Source organism: Macaca fascicularis, chromosome 12 (genome assembly GCF_037993035.2).
Source record: "Macaca fascicularis isolate 582-1 chromosome 12, T2T-MFA8v1.1".
Taxonomy (NCBI): domain Eukaryota; kingdom Metazoa; phylum Chordata; class Mammalia; order Primates; family Cercopithecidae; genus Macaca; species Macaca fascicularis.
Genome location: NC_088386.1, coordinates 74,988,716 through 75,009,688, shown reverse-complemented (window position 1 = coordinate 75,009,688; position 20,973 = coordinate 74,988,716). Strand labels below are relative to the sequence as shown.

The 20,973-nt window shown below is 35.9% G+C and overlaps 1 protein-coding gene across 27 annotated transcripts in view; it reads left to right on the top strand.

Moving 5' to 3' along the window:
• The window catches only part of ZNF385B (zinc finger protein 385B), a 423,448-nt gene extending 409,509 nt beyond the window's left edge, over positions 1-13,939 (top strand). For 22 of the 27 annotated variants that reach the window (XM_045367331.2, XM_005573610.4, XM_015432442.3 and 19 more), the window contains 4 exons: positions 9,133-9,378; positions 10,178-10,356; positions 10,935-11,036; positions 12,442-13,939. In XM_045367331.2, coding sequence (XP_045223266.1) covers positions 9,133-9,378; positions 10,178-10,356; positions 10,935-11,036; positions 12,442-12,660 — 746 coding nt within the window. In that variant the 3' untranslated portion in view covers positions 12,661-13,939. Of the gene's footprint in view, positions 1-3,974; positions 4,023-9,132; positions 9,379-10,177; positions 10,357-10,934; positions 11,037-12,441 lie in introns of all 27 variants that reach the window. The other 5 variants (XM_074009543.1, XM_045367330.2, XM_074009550.1 and 2 more) reach the window with 2 other exon arrangements.
• Positions 13,940-20,973: the final 7,034 nt, after the last annotated feature.

Genomic DNA, 20,973 nt, shown 5'->3' with positions numbered 1-20,973 from the left:
GTAGAACAATTGGAATTTTCATACATTGCTGATAGAAATATATGTTGGTACAATCAGTTTGGAAAACTTTTCAGAATCTCCTAAAGCTAGATATGAATATCTTGTGGCCCAATAATTCTACTGTGTATATATACATAACAAAAATGAGTATTTATGTCTACCAAAAAACACTTAAAAGAATGTACATAGTAGAATTATTCAAAATGGCCAAAAACTGAAAACATTTTAAATTTTCATCAATAGCAAAATAGGTAAATAAATTGTGGCATACTCATACAATGGACTACCCAGCACTGAAAAAATATCCTTCTATCTATAATAATATAGACGAATCTTACAGACATAATGTTGAGTGAAAGCAGCCAGATACAAAATAAATATATTGTGTGATTTCCTTATATGAAGCTTAAAAATAGATAAAACTGATCTAGGTTAATAGAGGGGTTATCTTTGGGGGAAATCTCAACTAGTAGAGGTTCAAGGGAGCTTCTGGGGTGGTGAAAACACTTGATCATCAGGTGTATTGTATCTATGTGCTATTGTATCTATATACATACATTAAAATGTATTAAATTTATAAATGTTATAATATATGCTATACCTCAATTAAAAGAAAAAGAAAAATGTTTAAAAGTACAGAGAGTAACAATTTCTGTCTCATTATAGTGTTTGAAAAATAAATTAGATAATGACTGTAAATTCTTAAAATAGTGATTTGTCTATAGTGAGTGCTCAGTTACTACGAGTGGTTGATTTGTGATTATTATTGTTACGTTTACCATTATTGTAAGATACAATTGCCTGGAACGGCCATTAGGCTAGTATTTTTGCTCTGCATAAAGCAAATTTTCAAATAATGACTGCAATACTGATTTCAGTTTTCAAGAACAATGCTTCAATCAACTTAACATTATTAGGATGTATAAAAGAAAGTTTATTATTATTGTAAAGTTTTTTAATCTAGTGTACAATGTTTTAACTCTTAAAACTGTAAGGTTTAGGCTGGGTGCGGTGGCTCAAGCCTGTAATCCCAGCACTTTGGGAGGCCGAGACGGGCGGATCACGAGGTCAGGAGATCGAGACCATCCTGGCTAACCCCGTGAAACCCCGTCTCTACTTAAAAATACAAAAAACTAGCCAGGTGAGGTGGTGGGTGCCTGTAGTCCCAGCTACTCGGGAGGCTGAGGCAGGAGAATGGCGTAAACCCGGGAGGTGGAGCTTGCAGTGAGCTGAGATCCGGCCACTGCACTCCAGCCTGGGCAACAGAGAGAGACTCCGTCTCAAAACAAACAAACAAACAAACAAAACTGTAAGATTTTTGTTTCCTTTCAGAATAATAAAAATTTTTTAAATTACATTGAGATACAAAGCATCATTAATCTTATGAAACAATATTCATCTGTTTTAGTGATAAAATAAATACCAATCAAATTAACAATGAGATACCATATTATGTCTGTTGGATTGGTAAGGGCAATGAATAATTAGGCTGATAAAGGTACAGGGAAGCCATGATCTTTTATGACACTCCTAAGAGTATTCATTTGTATGACCATTCTGGAGGGCAATTTGGTATATGCATCAAAAGCTCAGAAATGTACACAATCTTTGTCCCAGCAATTTCTCTTCAAAGTTCATGTCCTGAGGAAGTTATCAGATGAGTTTTCAGAGATGTCTGCATATAATACTGTTTGTGTAACTGGTTTATTGAATGTATGAATTCAATGAGGTACAAACATGATAGCCTATACAGGGTTGCTTAACAATGCAGTGTTGCTTGACAATGCAGATACATTCCAAGACATGCATTTTTAGGCTATTTTGTCATTGTGCAAACATCATTCAGTGTATAGTACTCACACAAATCTAGGCAGTACAACCTACTACAGGCCTAAGCTAAATAGTTTACACTAGTATTAGTTCCTTCTCACATTGTTAATAAAGACATACCCGAGACTGGGTAATTTTTTTTTTTTTCTGAGATGCAATCTCGCCCTATTGCCCAGGCTGGAGTGCAATGGCACTATCTCGGCTCACTGCAACCTCTGCCTCCTGGGTTCAAGAGATTCTCCTGCCTCAGCCTCCCAAGTAGCTGGGATTACAGGCACGTGCCACTACGCCTGGCTAATTTTTTTTGTATTTTTAGTAGAGATGGGGTTTCATCATGTTGGCCAGGCTGGTCTCATACTGACCTCAAGTGATCTGCCTGCCTCGGCTTCCCAAAGTATTGGGATTACAAGTGTGAGCCACTGCGCCTGGCCGAGACTAGATAATTTATAAATGAAAGAGGTTTATTTGACTCACAGCTCAGCATGGCTGGGGAGGCCTTAGGAAACTTACCACCATGGTGGAAGGGGAAACAAACATGCCCTTTTTCACATGGTGGCAGCAAGGAGACGTGCCAAGTGAAAGGGGGAAAAAACCCTAATGAAACCATCAGATCTCATGCGAACTCACTCACAATCATGAGAACCAGCAGCATGGAGGTAACTGCACCCATGATTTAATTACCTCCCACCGGCTCCCGCCCATGACATATGGAGATTATGGGAACTACAATTCAAGATGAGTCTAGGTGGGGACACAGCTAAACCATATGAACTATTTAGCTCCTACACTACACACCTATATAGCAGGTTACTGTACTAAATACTGTAGGCAATTGCAACACAATGATAAGCATTTGTGTATCTAAACATAGGAAAGGTACCATAAAAATATTGTATAAAAGATAAGAATGGCATACCTGTATAGAGCATTTACCATGAATGGAACTTGTAGAGGTGGTAGTTGCTTTGGGTGAGTGAGTGAGTGAGTGGTGAATGAATGTGAAGGCCCAGGACATTCCTATACACTTACCATACTAGAATGTTACTGTAGACTTTATAAGCACTATATACTTAGGCTACGCTAAATTTATTTTTAGAAAATTTCTTTATTCAGTAATAAATTAACCTCAGCTTAATGTAATCTTTTTACTTTATAAACTTTAAACGTTTTTAAACTTTTGACTTTTTTGTAATAACACTTAGCTTAAAACATAAACACACTGCAGAGTGCTACAAAAATTCTTTATATTCTTATTCTCTAAGCTCTTTTCTATCTTTAAATTTATTTATTTAACTTTTAAAAAAACTTTTTTTATTAAAAACTATGACACAAACACCCATATTAGCCTAGGCCTACACAGGGTCAGGATCATTAATGTCACTGTCTTCCACTTACACATCTTAACCCACTGGAAGGTCTCCAGGCGCAACTACACGCATGGAACTGTCATAAATGATAACAATGCCTTCTTCTAGAATACCTCTTGAAGAACCTGCCTGAGGCCATTTTACAGATAACTTTAATTTTTTTCATAAATGGAAGGAGTACACTCTAAAATAATTATTATAAAAAGCATAGTATAGTAAATATATAAACCAGTAACACAGTCATTTATTATCATTATCAAGTATTATATCCCTTACATAACTGTGTGTGCTATACTTTTATACAACTGGTAGCACAGTAGGTTTGTTCACACCAGAATCACCACAAGCACATGAGTAATGTGTTACACTACAACATCATGACAGCTACCACACCTCTAGGCAATAGGAATTTTTCAGCTCCGTTATAACCTTATGGGACCACCATTGTGTATGCAGTCTATCATTGACTGAAATGTCATTATGTGACACATGACTGTATATTCTATTGAATTTCCCTTTCTCATTCCTCAAAGACATTGTCAAATATCAGAAAGTCTGGTCCTATTTGAAACTTTAGGCTCTTATCCAGTTGAACCCTCCCTTTTTTCTGGCTCAGGTTGAACCACGAAAAGGGGCATGGTCTGCTCTTTCTTCCGTGTTCCATGCTTTCTGATTCTTGCGCCTTCCATCGTTAGGGATAAGAGGAGGAATTAGAGGAGAAAAAAGGGCAAATGCTTTTGTACTTAATGACATTTATGGTTGTCCTCTGAATGGCAGATGTCCAGATGCTGTCTGACTCTCAGGGACGTGTGAATTCTTCATAAGGTTGGTTCCCTGACCTCTTACAACCCTTCCTCAGCTTATGCCACTAAAGGCCCACCCTTCAGCCTCTTGCTGCCAAGGTCCTAGTGATCAGACTTCCTATGTTGGGCACTAACAACATGATTTGAGCCAGGCTACCTTTCAAAGTATCCTATTGGCCCAAAGAAATCTTATTCAACCTTGACATGCCAAACTGAGATTATAGGTTCTTCTCCTTCTTACCTTTCTTGCTCCAACCCCATCTCCCTTCAACCACAAGTGAGGAACAGATTGCCAAGACCTGCAGTAGTCTAACTAGGGAATGAAATTCCAGTGTCCCCTTCTTACCTGCATTTCTAGCTTTATTAGTTTGGGATTCAGAAGCTCCCAACCAGACCAGAAATTCATGACTCCAGTGAGTCCTCCAATCTTCAGACTACTTTATAAGGCCTAGACAGGTGGGTGATAGGGTGCTGGTAGCTGGACCAGTTCTACTAAATCTTATAAAGGACTGTGTTGGGGGTTTCTGAGGGACTTTCTCTAACATGCTATAATACTAAATACCAGTTGCTTTCAATTCTCAGTTGTGTCCTTCATTGAGGCCACAGAAGTCTCGTTCAGTATCCTTTAAACATTAACAAAAGTGCAAACCAGAGATAACCAAAATATCAAAAGAAAACTGTTGAATATAGTACATTCATATAAATAAATATAATTTGGTGTTAGAAATCTTAATCCAGTTCTGCATTTATTGACATGGAAATGTTCTTGATTTATTCCTAAGTGAAAAATATTAGTTATAGAACAGTATGTTTCTGTATATTCATATTTGCTATTATGTAAAAAATAGTATAGAGTAATATATACCAAAATATCATAATGCTAGGTCAAAACTATTGCCTGTGAGCCAAATATTGCCTGCCACCTATTTTCATAAGTAAAATGTTACTGGATCACAGCCATGCCAGTGGCCGCTTTTCTGCTACAAAGCAGAGTTGAGTAGTTACAACAGAGACAGTATAGCCACAAAGCTTAACGTGTCTTCTGGAGCTGTATAGAAAAAGTTTACCAACTGTTATTGTAGATGATAGAATCATAAGTAATTTTAATTTTTTAAAATGTTTGTCTGACTTCATTTTTTAAATTTTCTGCAGAGAGCATACATTTATTGCATAAAATATGTATCTATTATTAAACCACTGCATCCTGATTAGAAAATCTTATTACATTGGTAAAATTAAACTCAAAAGCAAATCTTACAAGTCAAATAATAAAAATTTGATTACAGCTTTCGAAGTTCTAATTCAAAATATAAGACGTACATTGTAGGTAGAATATTAATTTTTTATTGTTTTTTAAATTAAGACCTATGAATGGACATGACTCTTCCATATGCCAACAGGATTGGTTTCTTAAAACTTCTTTTTAGAGCTTCTGGCATGTTCTTTTTGTCTTAGCATCTTAGTCTTCTGAGGCTGCGTTTGAGTAATGTAGTGCTAAGTTTGATGAATAAGGTGGATTAATTTGAGTAAAGATTTTGGAGTAAGAAATAAGGGTGATACATTTTGAAGACTGATTTTCTTTACATGGCTTATGAACTGGACATAAAAGGAGTATCAAAGAAAAGAGTTTTCAAGTGTTTGGAGCTTTGGAAAATAAATGAATCGGTATGGAACTTCCCAAGGACACTACTTGGAAGAAATAAATTCACTTGGATGCATAAATTATGTATATTTGTTACAACGAACAATTCTGATGTAGCTAAGCAAATTCTGCTTCAAAATCCTGTAGGATAAAACCTTATAAATGTGTTTGAGTAATCAAGAAATAATTAGGACAGTCAGAAAACCTGCTAATTAACATTAGGTGAGGGAATACTTGAAAATGGAATCATCTTAACCAGAAGTTCCAGAAGACATGCATCTTTATTAAAAGAAACAGAAGTAAACAGTACATTAATTAAACTTTCAAATACACAAAGAGGTTTTTAAAATACCAGGAAGGAATGAGGAATAAAACAATGGATTTTCATTAAAATATCAAGCAATTAAGATGAGAAATAATAAAATTAGGCTTTGAAGTTTAGACGTTTGCATATTGAGAAAGAATGCCACTATTCAAATATATAAATACATCAGTGACTTTTCAAATTTTAGGATCTGTTTTATTGACTAGATAGTATCTATCCAATAACAGAATTTCCTGAATAGAGTAAAATCATATACACATTTCCAAAGTCAATATTTTTCCTTAATATTCTCAAAGATTAAGACTCTGGCCTATCTGAGACAAAAATTTAAAACATAATTTATCTGAATTTTAGATCATGTAAGTGTTAAACATACCATGCATCTCAATTTTAAAAGGGAAGTGTCTGCCCTTAGTATATATTTTAATAGTTTTAAGATATTCTCTGCCTTCTGGCTCAATTGACCTCTATAATAATATCTCCCATTATACTTGTTGCCAGCTCTATGCTCAACTACCAAGTATTCACCAACAAAACCCCAAGATTTCTAATACCTAGGTATTTCCTCATGTTTCTGCTTCTAACCATTCACTTCCCACTCATTTTCAACCCTATTCTATGCTTATCTAAATCTGACCTTCAAAACCTTCAAAATGCCACTTCCTTAATGAAAAATGTCTCATTCTTCCCAAGCAGAAGTAATCATTTTCTGCTCCATGCTCTCATGCCTCTTACCAGTTTCTGTTGTAAATTAGAGATCTTTGAATGACTGTCTCATTTTCTCTTGCTATGCTGTAATTTTCTCATAGTACATACTTACTTTATTTACTATTCTCTTTAGTGTCTAGCACATTGTCAGCAATTAACATATTGTTAATATGTACTTGTTAATTTACAAATTACCTCTTTGAAAACAAGATATGAAAAGGAAATATTTTTCTTAAAGAAATAGGAACAGAGAAAATATATAATTTTATACATCTTCTCAATATAACCTAAATCAAATGATTGTTGAACAGGATAGATATTTTCACTTATGCCAAATAAATATACTTTAAAAACTAACCTACAATTGTAAAACGAAGCAACTGCTATTTCACATGTAGGGTGACTGTTGTATACTTTTATGTCACTAGTGATATATTAAGTCCTCCTTTTATGCTGAAATATTAGTGTACCACAGACCGATCAGTTAGAGAAAACATCATGCTCATTTATACCACTTACTAATCTGTGGGACATTATTTAATTTTGAAAAGGCTCGGTTTCCTCATCTTTAAGATAGGAATAATCATTTTGAGCCTTACCTATTTCACAAGTTTTCTGTGAGAGCTAATAAGACAATGTAAGTCATAGCACTTTGTAAACTGTAAAGTTCTATATAAATGTAAGGGTTTATGAGAGACATTAGTATAAGGGACATTATTAGTAATATGAGGGAATGAGTGAGTCAATGACTGAAACAGGTCAGATTCTTTTAGATCGAATTCATATGAAATGCTTGAAGCAAGGAAAGATTTTGGTATGTAATAACTTTAATTTTCATCACAAGAAACTGAGTAATTCCAAATATTAAGATTACTGAATTATTTTGCTGCTTTATGAGTTCTGTAAGATTGCAGATTCAATCTGAGGGATCCTTATAGATGAGAGGGTTCCAGGCCTAAAATATTCTCCAACCTAATTTGCTGACTATTACCAATTAGGAAGAATGATTTTATGTCCTTCTCTCACACTGTAGAGGTCAGTTTAATAAAAGTCTAAGACCTTTTCCATCATATTTCATGTCGTCCTGAAGTTTTAGTACACTCACTGAAAGAGAATATGGAATGTGCAACCTAAGGGTTTAAAAGGATCTCTGCATTCATTTATTCTAAGTAACACCCAGATTTGAAATCCCTCCATAGCACCCTGGCTGTGTCTAGTCTCAACCTGAATGGATCCAACTGAAAAAAAAGGATGGAAATCAACAACTGATTCCTAAATCAATTAGGCTTTTCTTTATATAATATTTTAGTAGAAATATGATCTCCCATCATTTGCAATGTGTCCTAAAAGCTTAGGTTTACCCATATACAGAACCTTGTAACATACACACAGAAACACACACCACATTGCTGTTGCCTAGTCTCTCCTTCCCTCTTAGTCTTCTAGGCCAATGGTATACAATTCCAAATTAGCTAGGGCAATTAGCAAATATATTCTCAGATTGCATTCCCTTTCTCTCTTCATGAGAGTTAATCAGCATATCTATAGACATTTTCTAAAAGTACCAGCTCTACTAGGATTAAATGTTTGATGGATTTTGCTGTTGCTTACAAAGCCCCAGTTTCTTTCCCAAAGGAGTCACTGAACAGAGACTGTCTTGAATAGCAAATGAACCTCAATGAGTTAGATTCTGTTAAAGTCACTCTGACGCTCATAGCCTACACATGGGCCTTGAGGATTATAAGCATTTAGTAGCTACATGATCAAACTGCCAAAGTGTCTTTAAATGACTTGGCTAATCTTCATATTGTGCTTATGGTTAATGTCATTATTTAAAACTTTTGATTTAGACTGGCAGTAATTAATAAGCATAATGAATGGAATCTTGGTCTCTTATATTTTGGATAAATTGCATTGCCATCCACAGAGCAGCAAAAACTTAGCTAATCATAACCAAAATTAACCATGTTTCTTCTATCCCACAATCCAAAGCTAAAATTTTAGCTTGGTATACAAATTAAAGTTTAACTTATCTCTGTCATAATTAAACGTAAGTAGTCAAATGAAACTAACATGGCCTAATGGCTTATTTCATGTTACCTTCATATCATGTAATTGTATCAGAGGGTAGGTGGTTTTGTTTAATAATAAAGAGTTCCTTGTAGCATAATTTACAACTGAAGGATGTCAGATAGAAACTTACCTTCTCCAAGTGGGAGAACAAAGTCATTTTTCATAAGTCATCCTTATCTTGGGATGACCTAATATCAAACTGATGGCATAGTGTTCTGTTTGATTTAAACATAGAGGTTGATTTAACCATTATAAACTGAAATCTATGCTGCAATAAAAACTTCACATAAGAATCAAATTTCTATTTTTAATTCCTTTATGGTGATTTATCTTTGTTTATATGATATATGAGGCTTCAATAAGATCTGTCTGTGTTTCTCTTAGAAGATAAAGGGAAGTTAAAAGCCAGCAGTTCCAGTCAGCCGTCAAGCTCTGAAAGTGGCTCATTTCTCCTCAAATCTGGCACAACACCCCTGCCACCTGGAGCCGCCACTTCTCCCTCCAAGAGCACAAATGGAGCTGCCGGTACTGTTGTTGAATCAGAAGAAGAAAAAGCCAAAAAATTACTTTATTGTTCACTATGCAAAGTGGCTGTGAACTCCCTGTCACAGCTGGAGGCACACAACACAGGTTAGCAGCTATCTTTTGCATTTAAATAATGTTTATAATGAAACCCAACTTTTCCCATCAGAATACCATATCTTTTGTTGTTCAGACCTTAGGGTTGTTCAATGCTTCTCTACTTTTTTGATTCAAAAGAGTGATTTTAGAAGAGTATGATCATATGACTTTGCAACTAGCAAGACAAAAGCAGCTTGGAGATCAAACTTGTCCTATTCTTTATTTTCCTAAAAACATCTAATACTGTCTAAAACTCATTTTGATGAAGTGACAGAGATGAAGATAAATATTTATGCACAGTGTTCACTGCAATACACTTAAAAGAGAAAAAAAATGGAAACAACCTAAAGCCCACCAGTAGGGAAATACTGAATAAATTATAGTAACCCAATATGATATATGTTAATCAGCCATTAAAACATAATGATCAGAAAATATGTACATGATTTGTTATGTGAAATTTTTAGGATATTTAATTAGTATGATCCCCATTTTGAAAAAAATTTTTAGTACATTAAAAAAAGAATCTGACAAGAAATACCCTAAAATGATAATAGTGGTTACCTCTGAGTAGTGAAAACATGAGTAATCTTTATTTTCTTATGTTTCTCTATATTTTCTGTATTATATACTCTTACATTTTTCCATTTTTTACAATAACGTGTTAAACTAAAAATCAGCATTAAAGTGATCATTTAAAAAAAGCATTGGGAATTTTAGCCTGCAGGTAAAATTCTCAAGGATAAGAAAACAAAGAGCTTTGTATAATTCTTGGATAGCTATTTAATATGTGTCCTTTCTTTCTTAGGATCTAAACACAAGACCATGGTTGAAGCTCGTAATGGGGCTGGTCCAATTAAATCCTATCCTAGACCTGGATCAAGATTAAAGATGCAGAATGGCAGTAAGGGGTCAGGACTACAGAACAAGACATTTCATTGTGAAATCTGTGATGTTCATGTTAACTCAGAAATTCAACTCAAACAGGTAACGTATCCTGAATTAGTAAACATTGTTGTTTGAGGCCACCACTTGACTGTGTATCTTTTCATCTATAGAATGGTTTTTACCGTGCTCACGGTTAAGTTGACTAACTTTTGTAGGATGCAAACAATATGCAACATACAGGTGCTACGTGGAAGAAAAAGTCAGTATGAAATATTTGAGCATCTACTGTTACTATATGTCAGGTTCCAGGCTAGATATTGGAGAGACAGGAACAGTAGTCACTGGAGCCTACAGTTGAGCAGGAGCTTCTGGTAAGGTGAGATGATAAGCCTGTCTTCCAAAGGCTCAAAATCTGATTAGAGAGAGAGAAACTCATCAGTAACAGTGTTAATACCAGGCAAAATCTGATAAGGGCTATAGAGAACAGGAGACAGACAGAGAAGCATTACAATTGAGGGAGGAGTAAGTTTTAATTTAGAAATCATAATGATTTTACCCACACCATCGTGGAACTATGGACCTAGAGTTGGCAATGGAGAAAACAGCTACCTAGAAATAAATTTTACATGGAATAAGACTCACATTTCAATTCAGCTAATGCATCAAACTTTTTTCAGCACATTTCTAGCCGAAGGCATAAAGATCGAGTTGCAGGGAAACCACTGAAGCCAAAATACAGCCCTTACAACAAACTCCAGCGGAGCCCAAGTATTCTAGCAGTAAGTTTACCTCACCTGCTCACCTGTTTTGTGGGGCAGCCTTGCTGGGTTGGGCAGCCACTGTGGGCACGGAGGGCGTAGAGTCTAATGGTCATGAAAGGTTTCGAATTTAAATAGCCCTCACAGACAGAAGTTTTAGATTGAACTGCTTAGTTCTGCTATAGGACAACTTACTTAGAAAACAGAAACTAAACCTCTTTAACAGCTAATATGTTACTCTTTACCAAGTTATTTTCAAAAGACTATCCTCTTTAGCATATAAAGTAAAGTCTCAAGAACAAGGACAAATGATGCCTCAGGAATCCTGGGATGTTGAACTTGGAAAGAGGGATTTCTTTCATAAAACAAAACTCCATCCATTTAATTTAATATCCTCATGCTTTCTGTTTTTTGGTTTTTGTTTTTTAATATGGCATGAGAACGTAAAGCAGTGTCCGTATGGTGTGCTCTCTCCATTCTAGCAGGCATGTTGGTAATTAGCCTGTTATGCTCTCAATATGTGCTATTTTCAGTGTCTTTGCAAAAACACCTAGGGACTCCAGCAATAAGTGTCATATAAATACCAAGATGGATAGATTTCACAATCTCCCTGGGACTGGGCCCAGTGCAGTGTTCAGTCTGAGGATGAAGCTAAACTTGTCCAGCTGGAGGCAATTCTGAGATTACCTTCCAGCTTCTCCAAAGCCTCTGTCTGAGCTGCAAGCAGGTGTTACCTGCATTAAGCAAATCCAGCTTGCAAGGCTCCTCCTGATTGCAAGAGAGAGAAATTAAGGATTGATTTCTTCACAGGAGGATTCCACCCTGGCATTCCGTTGAATAGAGAGTTTCTAGCCCACTTACAATCATTCTCAACAACAGAAATTTGATTTAGCTGTGATTTTTCAAGGCCTACTCATTAAGTAGCCAGTGACAGAGGTGTGAACTGACTGTTTTCTTGACTCTTCAGGGTCCCTAAAGTACTGAACTCATTACCTAACTTCAATGCAGCTTATCCCAGAGAAGGGAAGGATCACACATATTCTTAAAAAACAAAACAGAACTCTCCAGGCCTCATCGTGGTTTAAGACAAGCCTGAATTTTGAATTGAACTTCATCACCTAAGCAGGAAACTTCTGGGCATGTATTTTTCCTGGTGAGCAGCAGCATAAAATAGCTTTAGAATTTATTCAGAGGCCTTTCCCTGTGCCCTAGCACACCGGAGCAAAGACCACCAAATAAAAGAAAGCTGTGCCATGAGCCACTGAAACCAGCATTGTGAACGTAATCATTTCTCGACTTCTGAGGGTGAAGATTTTCAAAATTTAAGACTTCTTAATCTTGGTGTTTTACTTATGAAAAGATACCTGTGGTGCGGTTATTCAAAAACAGTATCTCCACCCCATTCCTGGTTTTCTCCCTCCCTTAGGCAAAACTTGCATTCCAGAAAGATATGATGAAGCCTTTGGCCCCAGCCTTCCTGTCCTCACCTCTCGCAGCGGCAGCCGCCGTGTCCTCTGCGCTGTCACTCCCACCACGGCCCTCCGCCTCGCTCTTCCAAGCTCCAGCCATTCCTCCAGCTCTTCTGAGGCCTGGACATGGGCCCATCCGCGCCACTCCTGCCTCCATCCTCTTTGCTCCGTACTAACGTCAGCAAACCCCAAGACGTTTGAGGCCAGTAGGAAGTTGAGAAAGAAAGCCACAAGGATTCAGCAAGTTAAGCAGTTTGTGTTGCAGCACCCCCATTCACTCACAAAATGCAGCCTACCACCCAGCTCCCCAATTCCAAAGAGAAACACATCACTAGATTCACGAGGGCTTTTAGAGACCGCTCCTATAATTTAGTAATCTGAGCAGCATAGGTTTTATCTCCCTACTTCCTCCCCGCCACCCCTCCCTCGCCACCCCATTCAATTTGTGTATCTCAGATATTTGATTTCTTGAACATATATTGGTCAGAAAGAAAAAGAAAGAAAATCATTCTCTATTTTTCCATGGGTATGATCTGGCTTAAAACAATATGGAATATTTTCCTGACAGACTTGAAAACTAGGATCTTCCTCAGATGTCTGTAAATAACTCTGGTATCCAACTGAGTGTATTCTAGTGTGGAACAAAAATCAATGAACACAAGTGCTTACTTGTGGATACCATCTTACCAACGGATCACAAAGTTCTCTCTTTGGTGTACTGTTGTTGACAGGGATTGTGTACTGTTTCGACCCAAGTACTGTTGTATCCTGTGTAGTACTAGATCTGTATCTCTTGTCTGAATTAAACATTTTTAGTTGCTGTGTAAATGTTAGGAAGCAAAGTAGCTTTGAATTTTCTCTTTAAGAGAACAAAAGATAAAGTAATGTATTTTCTTTATTTCACATTTTATTTGGAGATATTTAAATGAAATAGAAAGCCATATAACATAGCTATAATTACTACCTGTTTGCTATTTTTGTTTAACTTATTTTGTAGCTTCCTCACTGGTTTGTGTTGCTAAGCAAACGTATACAAACAGAAAAAGAGCTTCCTAAATTGCACATTTTTGCACCTCTTGTGCATTCTGCAAGAAGACAATGAATCCATGTATTTCTATATAAGTATCTTCTTCATTTTTAACCTGTTTTCATTTGTAATGATGCTACATAATTTTGTGGCTCCCTAATGCAATAATGTACAGAAGATAAAAAATTTATAATTGAACAATTTGTCTTTCTGTTCACTGAATATATTGCAGGTCACGCTCCCATGCCCCCCTTTCTAAACCGATATCAACTAGACTGGAATGTTTGTGATATCAGGGGCAAGAGTTATCATAAAACAACAAAATAGAGTGAACTCTTTTAGAGCATCTATATCTGCAACCTGTAAATGGTAAAATGTCTGTGTATTTTTTTAAATGTACCTTTTCAATAAAAGTACAAAAAACAAAATCTGTTTGTATTTTCAATGTTTTTTTTTCTCCTGAGACACCTTCAATTTGAAATCATCTGATGAAAGACTTTTAGTACGTGCAAAGATTGCTTCTTACATAGCATTTTTAGCTCTTGTTTGCAGCATGTTTGTCATGTTTATTCATTACTGTTCACAGCATCTGCATGAGGTGAAATTTTACTGCCATTTTCTCTCTGAATCTCCAATAAGTTGGGCCAAAGTTGTTGAGTTACCCAAAATCACAGTAGCAGCCTGCAAAAAACTTTGGACTAGAATTTTTTTTTAACTTACTGTGGGTCCTCTAAATCTCTAGTTCATCTTTTATTGATGTCCATGGCATTTATGATCTCTTTTCAGATAATTTTATTCCACTTCTCCTTTGCCTTCTCCAATCAGCACATCCTTCTTCCACCTCATTCTGTTGCTTTTAAATATAAAGATCAACATATCACTGTTTGTTCTGGTGAATTATTGCTGCTTACAAGACTGCTCTAAAACTTAGTAGCCTAAATATAGCCATTTGATAACTAGTTACATCAGAATTTCATGGGTCAATAATTCCAGCAGGGTTTGGCTGGGCTGTTCTTCTCTTCCCAGTGGCATCTAATAGAGTACTTTTGTTAGTATTCAGCTTTCAGGCAGGCTGGACTGGAGGGCCCAGGATGACTTCACTCCTATGTCTGCCCAGTCAAAAATGACTGGAAGGTTGAGCCTTACTGGAACAATCTACCAGAGGGCCTCCATGGGGCCTCCCCAGCATCCTCCTTGTTATCTCAGGTAGTTACATAGTAGCAGAGAGAACATTTTAAGAGTCCTGGGTAAAAATCAAAGCCTTCTTAAGAAATGGTGTTGAAACTCCCAGCACATCTTCTGCTGCATTCCATTGATCATGCAAGTCACTAAGACCAATTCAGATTCAAGAGGAAGAAAATTAGACATCATTTCTCAATATGAAGAAGAGAAAGAATTTGCCACCATCTTTAATCTACCACACTGTTACAGAATTTGGAGGGGAGTGGCTACAAAACCATTACAGATCCTGTTTCTTCCTACCCTACATGCAAAACATGTCAGTTTTTAAAAATGAGAATTAGGGTGGGACTTAGATTCTCATTTCTAAAAATTTAAGGCCAGTAGGTGGCAGTGTAACTGTGATGCATGGCTTCATGACTTCCTCTATGAGTTTAGCTAACTGAAAATTGTTGGTCTTAATATTTTGGTCTTATAATCAGGTTTCTTTCAGACTCTAGTAAGATATCAGTTTGATATTCAGAATTTGGCATTTTTAAGAAATATGACTCATTTGAAGTCTAACAATACTAGTTACACTTAACCTTGGTTGGACCTTCAGTCATGATTTATAGACAGCATGCCCTGAAGGAATTGTGTTTCCATTTAGCACTTTGGAGTACTTTTTATTTTTATTTTTAGGGACTTCAATGGCCATGATATTTTGTTTACCTTTCATTATCCTATATTTCATTAAAGCTTACTGCAATCCTCAAAAATTTATAAATGACAGTATTTAAATAGACTCAGGAATTTACTGATTAGATTTATAGAGTTAAGATTTGTTAAAATTACCATATGGAAGAAGTACAAAAGAATACCAGTTAATTAAAATGAATGCTTTCAAAAGAAGCCATGAACAACTTCAAGCAATTATTTATAAAACACTATTAAATGCATATATGTCATCATCCACCCTAATTCTGAAGTGCTAGTGTGGGTCAACCCTGGAAAGGATACACGTATTTGAACTAACACCTATTCCTATGCTATTTCTAATGAGAAAAGAGTGCCATTCTACTTCACTTATTGTGAAAGTTAAAAAACATACTGCTTCCTCTGACACAGTCTAGTTCTGGTCTCCGTAGAATCAAAAAACTAGTCTCAGGTAGGGTTGCCAGATAAAACATAAACTACCCAGTTAAATTTGAATTTCAGGTAAACAATGAATAATTAAGATAACCAATGATAACATAATTCAGATAAACAATGATAAACAACGGATAAAGATTAAGTTAGCATCAAGGCCTATACACCTTGATGTTTTAAATAATTTGTAGTACAATATTGCACATAGCAGAAGTCTGTTTCATAAATACACATGCAATATTTGGGACCTACTTATACTAGAAGATTATTTGTTGTTTATCTAAAAGTCAAATTTAAGTGGGCATCCTATATTTTTATTTGCTAAATGTAGCAACCCTTTTCTCAGGAGGATTTCTCCTCATCTCAAGAACCATGATGCTTCGGGAGAGAAACAACCTCTTGAGTATTAAAAACAAAATAATGAGTTTTTTAAAGGTACATTAATATATACTCACAAATAGGCAGAGGAAGGAACTTGCGTGAAGTAAAAGTCAATGACATATTGACTTTGCATAGGACCAGCAAGGCGGAAAATGTAACTGCAGATGCCTCTTACTGAAAGCTACAGTGATACCTGTTTATCAAAATTAAACCATTGTAAAAGGAAAAAACAAAATTTTAATTTATCTTATTCACCAACCACAGCACCCTTGATTTTCTTTTCTGCCCTAAATGAATTCTGGCTTTTCAGAGCAGAAATAGATATGGTCATGTCGAATTTTTCTCTCAGATAGTGTTTAAAAAAAAAAACAAAAACTATACTGCATTCAGTGTCACTGGGAAAGAGAACCAAGAAAATTCCCACTGGAAAAACGAACAAACAAAGGAGAAAGACATGACAGCATCAGGTGGAAATCCTGTTGTGCAGACTCCCAAAGGGAGCCTAAAGAGACTGACCAAGGAGATTGAATTTGGGAATCTTTTGGAAAATGGGCACCCACTGCCTGGGGTACCATCAGGGAGAAGAAACTTGTGGGGAGGAAAGAGATGTCCAGGAGCTGTTTGATGGATAAAGATTAAGTTAGCATCAAGGCATATACACCCTAGATGAGCACAGACATCTTCAGGTGACAGGGTGAAGGATTTCATTCCACCTCTGCAGGTCTGTGTGGATTCTCGCCTTCCTTAACAGTGTTTCTTCCATCTGATCCTTGTTTTGTTAATATGATGGCCCTCGATGTCAGAGGTGACATGTCTCTTAGGAAAAATATTAGTTTCTAGTACCATAGTGGGTTGAGGAGAAGCTATGCAGTGCAAGAGCAAATTCCACAGGGGATGCTATGTTTGCCTCCTTCCCTCCTCCGTGTAATTAGCTCCATAGGGGAATTCATCAAGGACATGTCATTGCAGGTTCTCAGCAGCTATGGAGTGTGACTTGGTAATTGCCTTTACGTATTTGGCTAACATTTCTAAAGCCAGATTGACTAATGTATTCTTCTGTTCCTAGCTAAGTGCTCAAAATGCATAAAATCTCTGGTCGTCAGAATCCCTTCTGTATGCGCAATGAAAATATCTTCATGTCATATTTTTCATTTTAAGAAGTCACTTAACAGATAATTGGACAAACTTGACATTAAGCATCTGCTGTTTATTTTTATTGTAGTGAAAAAGTAAAATTAGGATAAGGCAGAAATAAATAAGAAAAATACATAATTTGCACTCAAAGACCTGAATTCAAATCCTGATCATGTCATACACACATTAGTTCGGTGATCTTATGTCAGAAAAATATTGTATTTTGTTTCCCCCAAGCCTCAGGTTTTCACATATATAAAATAGATATAATAGTATTCAACTCACAGGGTGATTCTGAGAAGCACATATAATTAAACATGTGAGAATGTTTTTTGTACATTACCACATGCTGTATACCTTTGCATAGTAAATGGATAAATCAAATCAATAATTTTTCTGATTTTAAATTTGAAAATTGTAAGATTCTCTCAAATTAGCCAACTTTTTGCTACCTTGCATTTATTTATTTTATTACAGGTTCAGCGGGTACATGTGTAGGTTTGTTTTATATATATATACACACACACACACACACATATATATATGGCATGATACTGGGGTTTGGACTTCTAATGAACATAGGACCCAATAGGCAGTTTGTCAACTTGCCCCCCTCCCTTCTTCCCCACTTCCCCACTTATGGAGTCCCCAGTGCCTGCTGTTTCCATCTTTATGTCCATGTGTACTCATCGTTTAGCTCCCAAGTGAAAATATGCAGAATTTGATTTTCTGTTTCTGTGTTATTTCACTTAGGATAATGCCCTCCAGCTGCACCAATGTTGCTGCAAAGAACATAATTTCATTCTTTTTTATGTCAAATTAGCCAATTTTAAGTCTTTAGTGGTGACCTAGACACAGAGAAAAATTTATCTGTAAAGAAGAAATAGCAAATTCATCAATTGTATCTTTTATGCTCCTAGTCTCAAAGGTATAATCCAAATTCAAGTAATAGGATAACAGAACCAAAGTAAATGCAAAATGTTTGCTTATCACAAGAATGTTTGAATTTTATATCTTATATTCCACATAAGAAAAACATAATCTCAAGTTTAAAAAAAAAAAAGCTTTCTTACATTGTAAAAAAAAACACAACTCTTGTTATGAAAAATAAAATACTCATCACTGATGTAAAAACTTGTAAAACACAGTGTAAAAACACTGATGTAAAAAACTTAAAATATTATAAAGAGTATTTAAACATACAAAACAAACTATGGAAAATATTTACAATTCATATGCCATATAAAGGTTCATATTCTTACACAGAGAACTCATAAAATGGTGAAGTCTTTTATGAGAGTAAAAGAGGGGTAGGTGAACTCTTTCAAAAAAGAAATTATCTAATAGAAAACCAGACAAAAAGGCAAACCAAAAAAGACAAAATATACACAAATGCCTGATAGGAAAAGATGTTCCTCTTTACTTAAGTAATATGAACGAAAACAACATGTTTTTGATCTAGCATATTAACAAATTTTCTAATATTTTTAAACCTGGTATTAAAGAGGGTAGGGAAATAGACATATCCATACACTGTTAGTAGTAATGAAACTTGCTTCAACTTTTCTGGAAGGATGGTTGGTCATATGTATCAATCATCATGTTAGTTATGCCTAAGTTTTGGCCCAGAAATTCCATGTCCAAGATTTTATTCTAAGACAATAACTGTAAATTTTAAAAGATTCATGCACAAGTATGTTTTGAAATAGAAAAAAATAAGTTCATGCCTAGGACAGGAGGAAAAAAAACCTAGGGAACCAACATGCAGTGGGAAACAACAAGGCCATTAAAAATGACAACATCTCCAATTATTGACATGAAAAGATATCAATGATATATGTCTAAGTGGGGAAAGTAAATGGTTATAGAATGCATCCTGAGTGTGATCACATTCACGTTTTTTGGTTTTTTTTTTTTTTTTTTTTTTTGGAGTTTTGCTCTTGTCACACATGCTGGAGTGTAGTGGTGCTGATCTTGGCTCACTGCAACCTCCACCTCCCGGGTTCAAGCGATTCTACTGCCTCAGCCTCCCAAGTAGCTGGGATTACAGGCACCCACCACCACTCCTGGCTAATTGTTTGTATTTTTAGTAGAGAAGGCGTTTCACCATGTTGGGCAGGCTGGTCTCGAACCCATGACCTCAGGTGATCCACCCGCCTCGGCCTCCCAAAGTGCTGGGATTACAGGCATAAACCACTGCGCCTGGCCTAAATTTTAAAACTGTACCTGTGTGTTTGTATTTATGTATGGAGAGATGTCTGATAAAAGTGGCTAATTCCCACTGATAAAAGAAGTTATCCTTGAGTTGTAGATTTCTCTATGGCTTTATATTTTGATTATAATTTTTGGTATAGTTTGAATTTTTTACAATGAATATGTCACTGTTTCAGGATCATGCAAATATAATCAGTTGTCCCACTGTAATAAAAACATATACTTTTCACTTATAGTGACAGAGCAACAATTTCAAAGGACTCTCTGAAATTATAATTAGAAAATAAGCATATAATAAATATCAAATAAGAATGGTTGATTATAAATATAAAAAGCGAGTTGAGACATTTTGTGTTACTTTAGTTTTTTTTTCTTGAGAGATACTGTTTTCCTTACATGTTGAGAAACTGTAATATGGTTACTTTGAAAGAGGAAACACCCAATTTGTTTAAATAATGTAAATTGCCTCTTGAGGCCTATGACTCTCAATGCCATTCACACGGACTTTTCCCACCTTTCTCCTAGGTTCTGGGCTTTTCTCTTGCCCCAACAATGCCATGCTTTTTATAACTAAGCACCAGTTTTTCGGGAATTGCATAACCAGTGAATAGATTCATATGGCTCTATTTTTAAAAACTGAGAAATTGTGCCTATTTATGCTAATAATGACATTATTACTAGAATAAAATACATTTGTCTTTTACTGTTGATTGGAAGTGCATTTGTACTATAAAATATATAGTTTGGTGGACTGGAAAAAAAAAGGCAGCCTTTCTTTTTCCTCTTTGAGATGCCCACCATCTTAGGCATATTTGTCTGACATGAAAAGAGCACACACTAGAGAAGTGCAAATAGCTGGTAAAATCTCCTTGAAGAGCAACTGACAACATTTAACCTACAAGACCCAAAAGGTTCAAATGATAAAAGGATGATGTAAAACACAAGCTCGCTTTCCTTCAAGGAGTCGGAATTCCATTCGGATGCCCTCCCTAAGAGAATTCACAATTTGGATGCCAATGATTGTTTCACTTTCCACTAAATATAAACACATGGCACGTATGAGACTGAATGTTAAAATCAAAGCTTGCATGATAAATAGGAGAACCCTCTAGTGAAGAAACACTTTGCCTTTTGATTTCTAGCTCTTCAGGATAAAGATCAATAGACTCTTCCTCACGGCTCCTGGTAATAAGAGTCTCTCCTGAGATGCAGTATCATTATGGATAGCTGGTAGCCAAGTTCACACCTTTGTTAAAACAAAAGGCTAGCTTTAACTCTCACTCTTAGAATTCCCAACATGGCTGAGCCCATTTTAAAATCAATATAGTGGGCAGCTAAGCACTGAAATTAGTTTGGAAGCAGAACACCAAGCAAGAGTGGAAAAGTACCACTCTCAGCCAAAGAGCAAGAACTTTTCAATAGGGTG